Source organism: Limanda limanda, chromosome 11, assembly GCF_963576545.1.
Source record: "Limanda limanda chromosome 11, fLimLim1.1, whole genome shotgun sequence".
NCBI classification, from domain to species: Eukaryota; Metazoa; Chordata; class Actinopteri; order Pleuronectiformes; family Pleuronectidae; genus Limanda; species Limanda limanda.
The window spans coordinates 25,317,271-25,323,931 of record NC_083646.1 but is presented as its reverse complement, the minus strand read 5'-3'; the positions used below and the strand labels follow the sequence as shown (position 1 = coordinate 25,323,931).

Sequence of the window (6,661 nt, the reverse complement as noted above, 5' to 3'; positions counted from 1 at the left end):
ACAGTACACTTCTGACTTTGTTTCAGCCAGATTTCAAAGAGGAATATTTGTTTTCTTCCAAGACAACCGAAGGAGAAAACACGAGGAAAAGAAAGTAAGGAAAAAAAGATTGCAAGGATTTGTTCTTTAATTATTTTTTTATTGAATTGAGAAACACGTGACAGCCGGTTTTGCCAGTGGATTCTTTAGGGACGTGTGACATTAACACGTCCCTTTTATTTCCTTGCTGTGCATATTCATTTTACTTTGAGAGAGTTTTCTGACACAAAGCACAATGGTTGCTGGAATGCTGATGCCCCTGCGGGACCTCAGGGCTATCTATGAGGTCCTCTTTCGAGATGGTGTCATGGTGGCCAAGAAGGATAAAAGGCCTCAGATCAAGCATCCTGATGTACAAAGTGTGAGCAACCTACAAGTTATCCGTGCAATGGTGTCTCTTAAGTCCAGGGGCTACGTGAATGAGACATTTGCATGGAGACATTTCTACTGGTACCTGTCTAATGAGGGAATTGTTTACCTGCGTGACTACCTCCGCCTGCCCGCTGAGATTGTTCCGATGTCCCTGCAGAGGGTGAGGAAGCCAACCACCACTCTATCCTTTGCTCAACGGGCTGCAGGGGTCCAGACTGTAGAAGGCCCCACGTCTTATGTTCCCAAGCCGGGACGAAGGGGTGAAGCAGAGAGCCAAGATGCACTGGCTGAGCGTCAAGGTTACCGCCATAGGATGATGGGCCCTGGGGAGAGAGAAAGCTACTCTGATAGGACCCCCAGGTTCAGGGGTCGTCCACTGGCTGCAGAATCAGTCAGACCAACAGCATCATTGGAAGGGGAAGACCAGCCTCTGTTCAGGAAAGGGGGCAGCTTTAGAGGTGAAGCTGTAATGGTGGAGGAGAGTAGGGTGAAAAGAGTCTCCCATCAGCAGCCTGATGTGAGGAGTGAGAGGCCAACTACAACATTACAGGAGAAAAGAGCTTTTGGGGTCCAAAAGGAGAAAGCCCCAAGTTCTGTTCCTGTTCAGAAAGCAGCTTGGAAACACGATGTATCACAGACCACTCTGACATCAGTGTCCTCAAAAGCAGCACTACCATTAAGTGTGTCTGCTGTCGCTGAGGGTGCAGGTGGTGCAACATCAAAGATTCCATCTGAAACCTTAACTCCCAAAACAAATAAGGAGAAAACAAAGATCTCTGGTGAGAAAACTCCCATGAAGTCTAACGAAATGATCCCAAGCCATTCATCCACTGGAGCACGTCCTGATGCAGAGGTCAAAGAAGAGAGGATTAATACGTTTATTGTGGATACAATTAAACCTGCAGAGGTTAAGGCTGAAGTGGCATCTGAAAAGCCCCAAGAAGTTATCACAGTGGCTGTTGTTCAAGAAACCTCCAATCTTCTTACTGACACTTGCACTGTTGCTCCTGTCAGTACAAAACCTTCTAATAAAGGTGTAAAAGATGAGAAGCCCGAAAAGGTGATTGTGCATCAAGTTAAATCTGCAGAGGTGAAGACTACAATAGAAACTTCAACTGATAAAGTGAAGCCCCAGACAGCTACCACAAAGGCATCTGCTCAGGAAACCATCAAATCTCTTACTGCCACTACCACCATCACCTCTGTCATCACAAAACCTGCTAATAAAGATGTAAACAAAGAAAAGGCCCAGAAAGCAAATGTGAAGGAGGAATCAATTAAACCTGCAGAGCTGAAGACGCTGAAGATCGATCATGAGAAGGCCAAGAAAACCTCCTGCGTAACCGTTTCTTTAGAGACAAGCGAACCGCCTCCTGACCTTACCACCAGCAAGCCAGTATTGTCCACTGATGCACCAAAGGAGATCTCCAAATTAATTGTGACCCAGGAGCCCATTGATGCTCCCCTAACCACAGTCAATCTCTCAGCAAAGCTTGAGACTGATGTAGTGCCCCTAAAAACAACCACAATAACCTCGATACTTGAGGTTACAACTACCGTTAGTAAAACAACTCTCTCAGCGCCTTTGTCCAATGCTGAAGATGTACAACCAGTCAAGAGGGAAGCTACAGTGACAGAGGGTGTTGAAAAAGAGGAGAAAACCGAGGTCTCTAAAGTATCATTACAGGATCCTACATTAGCACAAAAGGACTCCAAGTTCAGTCAAAATGTTGATGCCACAGGTGTAGTTAAGGAAACCAAACAAGTGGGTGAAGGAAGTTCCAAATCAAAGAGAAAGAAGAAGAAATCTCCAGGTGAGATCTCTAAGATTGTCAACTTTGAGGAAAAGGAAAAAAATTCTAAAGACAAGGCCCTGCTAGAGCCGGCAGAAAGTACCCCCCATCCACCACAATCCCCAATGATTACTTTAGGAAATGTTTGTGATGGTGTTCAGACTAAGGAGGCATCACCTGTAGAGAAAAATGAGGCTGAGGTTAAAATGTATGTGGAGAGGGAGCAAACAAAAGACACCCCGACAAAAGCTGATGGGAAACCAAAGGAGGAAGTCCCGAAACTAACTGAGACTATTTCTGAAGCATCACTACCTATTGGCCATATCCCCACAGTGCCCCCAGTGGAGCTTCCAGGTGAAGCCCAAGTGAAGGAAAAGGTTGCAGGAAGCACTGTCACCAAGATCACACAGGGACCATTACTCTCTAAAGGCGAGTTAAATAGTAAGTTGCTGCACACGGAGCCAGATAAATCTGAGGAAATGCCTGTCAACAAAGGTGAAACGGAGACTGTAGAGAAAATAACCAACGTGGAGTTTATACAAGAAATGTCCAGATCTGAAAAGAAAAGCTCTGCACTGCAGTCAGAATCTCAAAGACCCATAGCGGAGACTAAGCCGCTAAGCACAGAGAAAGCTGCAGAGGAATCTTCAAAAGGTAAGAAGAAAGGGAAAGGGAAAAAGCAGGCTAAGACACCAGAGGCAACGACTATAAACACAAAGCCTGTATTTTTGCCTGAAGCAGAGGAATTACCCTCCACTGGCATTACATCATTGCCCAAGGCCACAGTTAAAGACAGCCCTGTCATGGCCTCTGCACTGACAGACCCTAATGTTTCTACAAAGATGACTCCTAAAAGAATGTGCAGTGAGGAAGTCGGACAGGCAGCAGCTGTGCTCTCTGAGGCCCCAGCAGACAAAGGGGAGGTGGAGCCAACACTGCTCTTTGCAGAAAAAATCAAGCGGGAGGTTCCAAAACCAAAAACATCCTCCACTGCGAGGGAAGCACCCGCAGCCGGAGTGTTAGCGTCAGCAGCGCCAGCAGAGGCAGCTGTAGCTCAGGCACAGGCCAGCCCCCTAGTCAAGCAAGAGGAGCCTCCCAGAGTTGCACAACATTTGGCCACTCAGACAGCAGAGCGCAGCACAGAGAAAAGGCTCTCTGTTTCTGAGGCCTTAAAGCAGAAGGAAGAGAAGAAGAGGGACCTGAAGGAGGACACACCCTCTGCCACTGCCACTCCCGCAGTTGCTAAGCCTGACCAACTTCACCTGGGTGTCACCTGTGAGTCTGTTAGCCCTGACACAGACGAGGCCGCCATGAGGAAGAAAATTGTAGTAGTTGAGGAGTGGGTTGAGGTTAAGAAGGTTGTCAATCCTCAAGCAACTGGGGATCAGTCACCTCCACCTGTGCATCCTGAGCAACCGGAGCAAGCTGAGCAACCTGAGGCACAAGGAGAGGAACTGGACTTGGATGTTTTGGAAGCACTTGCCATAGAGCGGGCACTACTGTCGGGGGCAGCAGAGGCCAGGGTGCAAGGAGCCTCACCTGAGGTAGAGTGGGACCACTCACTGGATGACCCAGAAGAGAAGAGTTGGCCTAACTTCATTGAAGGTAAGATTGAGTGCATGCCAGTTTACCTACTTCCTGCGATGTCCTACACTCTCTGTACATGTGATGTAATTGGTCCTGCACCTAGGTCCCCACCTTTCTTGGTTGTGTGGGAGGTCTTAGGTATGGCTCTTGTGATGCATGCCGTACATTGTCATATGTATTTAAAATATTTAATACTCCAAAGAACACACCCACATTGTAATTATGTCTGACTTGTATTATTTTGGGTGTTTTGATTACAGTTTATGGCTCAAAGTTGCATGTTACAGCTCCCAGTTTCTATTTTGTGAAGGAGACTAGAGGCAGTTTCTCTTTAGGGAAAATCTTAGTGGGATGGTGAGAAGAGTCCTTTGACATGTCGCTGTGATCTAATTATCTGTGTGTTAAAATAGATGAAGTATCAGTAACAGTGCCATAGCACACCCCACTGTGTATTTGAGACACTGTCAGATTTCACCCAGCCATTGTGACATGGATTCCTCCTCCACAGATAGTTACAGGTGAACGTTTTACAAAAAAAGAAAATAGATATATATAAAACTATACATCAAAAATAATTACGATTTAAAACCTCAACTCCAAATATCCCCACAATGTACATGCATCAATGGCAGTTCTATCTCCTATTAAGTATCAAAACCCCTAAATCCAACATTTTTGGGTGGGGAATTGCTGTTTTGTTGGATGATAAATTGAGCTATGCACACTCTGAGTTTGCCAAATGAGATTATTAAGACCTGCAGTCCAAAAAGGTGGGGCTGTTTTCTCAAATTCAGCCTCGCCTGTTCCCTGTAGAGATACTTGTGTGAAAGTAAAAGCCTGACTGACGGACTGACTGAGAGAGGGAGGTGTGGTTCATTTGGGAGCATTTCTCCTCTTTGCTCCAGTAATACTGTGTTCTTGGCATCAGTTTGTGTTCTCTCGTTGTTTCCTTAGTTCTCCTTTTCAGCCTGTCTTATATGTGAGATAAGCATGCGTACCGTTATGGTATGCGTGGGATTTGGGAGTTATGTGAGCAATGTGAGAACAGAACTGTATGCAGTGCAGTCTTCTTCCTTTGAATTTTGGAAATAACAGTTGCCGAAAGTACAAAGGAAGAGACCATGTGATGCATGTGGTCGGTTCTGCTGAAGTGAAACTGGCATTTGCTCATATTGAATCATGATAATGAGGTATTTTCATGTGACTTAATTTTGCATGATGTCTAATATTTCACAATGCTCATAAGTAAAGTAAGATGTTTTGGCTGCTGTGATTACTTATGTATCCCTGAGAGAGAGGGTGTCTAAGCACTTCACATGGGCGTTGCCTGCTGTGGGTGTGAGCAACGGACAAAGAGTCAGGAAGCTGGAATAGCTTGCTCACAACTCTATGGGTGTGTTTGTTTGGATCCTCACGTGACAGGAGATCTGGATTCAATTAGCAGCCTTGATCCTTTTTTCAGTCTGTGGTGCTCATCGTCCCATTTTTACAGTCACATGAGCGTGATATGACTCATACATATGGTAAACCACATGTGCTTTTCAACTTAACAGATATGGATACAGCAGTGCCATCAGGGCACCACAGTGTTTGCTGACCCACTGCTGACATCTGCTGTCCATTGACCACTACTGTCTGCTGACTCATAGGCCAAATGCTACAACTGCAGAGGTGTTTGGATAAAACTCAAAGAAATACATATTTCACAGGATATAATAGACAGAGCTTGTTTTCTTTCTCGGTGTCAATCTTTGCATTAGTCGATTTGCGCAATGCTGCCAAAACCGTACTCCTTCATTTTACCTGAGATTGGATCAGTAGTGTTAGATAGATCTGTCTGATTTACTGACATTGTGTGTTAGTGCTGTTATCTTACTGACTGTGGTATTCTTGGTATGCAGCAAATGAAACAGCTGTCAGCAGAATCAGTTACACCCTTGAGTTATAACTGCAGTCAAGTATATCTACTACTGAGCTGTTTTTTTATTGCTTTGCATCCGTGATGTGGAAACCAGCAAGATGGAAAGTATTTAAAAACCGACTTCTGCAACAAAGGTGTTGCTTTCAAAACAAGGGCTCTTTGAGCTGGTTTCGATTTCAAGGGAATACTTAACTATTTCATGGAGCACTTTTGATTTTGTATTGAATGGAGGGTGTTGCATATATTGTGCAGTTTTGTAGAAGCTGGTTGAAAGGCAGTTTTAAAGCTGACCACACATGGCACAAGGGCCAGTTATACTCCCAGACATGCCACTGAGGTCCTCCACGTTTTGATCTCTGAAATAATGCCCATGCATTCTTGCATGATTGGATAAATGAGCAGCTACAGTTGCTGCAGCTCTGTGCCTTTCATTATGGTGGCACATCATTTTGATGTTGTGACTCACTGGGGCGTGAGTTATGAGCCTGACCTTTTTGAGTAGAGGAAAAAAAGGAATGGGGAACATAATGGACACTCAAAGTCATTCGGTCTGATTATGTGGAGAGTTGGCAGCTGATGTACACTCGTGACAATGGGAGGCAGTTGATACAAGAGTCAGTGCTTAAAATACAGAAAAAGTGAGAATGAAACTTGATAGAGACATCACCTCTATGATATCGGTCAAAGCCGTTAATGTGAAAATCTCCGTGGCCAGGGTGAAACTAATAATACTGTAATGTGCACTGTGATGACACAGTGTAATGAGCAACCAAAACAAAATCCTCTCCCTTAAGCCATTTGAGTGTGATCTTCCAACATTTAGTTGCCAGTTGTAACTGGCGTGTTGGTGAGGACAATATTAATATAAAATATAATGGCAGGTAATAGCAACATTATTAGCAGAGGCTGGAGGTCTGTCGCAGCAACACTCCCCAACCGATATTCCACT

At 44.8% G+C, this 6,661-nt stretch overlaps 1 protein-coding gene across 1 annotated transcript in view; it reads left to right on the top strand.

The window, feature by feature from the left end:
* The first annotated feature begins 274 nt into the window (after window positions 1–274).
* The window catches only part of LOC133014520 (plectin-like), a 64,105-nt gene continuing 57,718 nt past the window's right edge, over window positions 275–6,661 (top strand). The window contains exon 1 of the mRNA XM_061081787.1: window positions 275–3,809. Coding sequence (XP_060937770.1) covers window positions 275–3,809 — 3,535 coding nt within the window. The remainder of the gene's footprint in view (window positions 3,810–6,661) is intronic.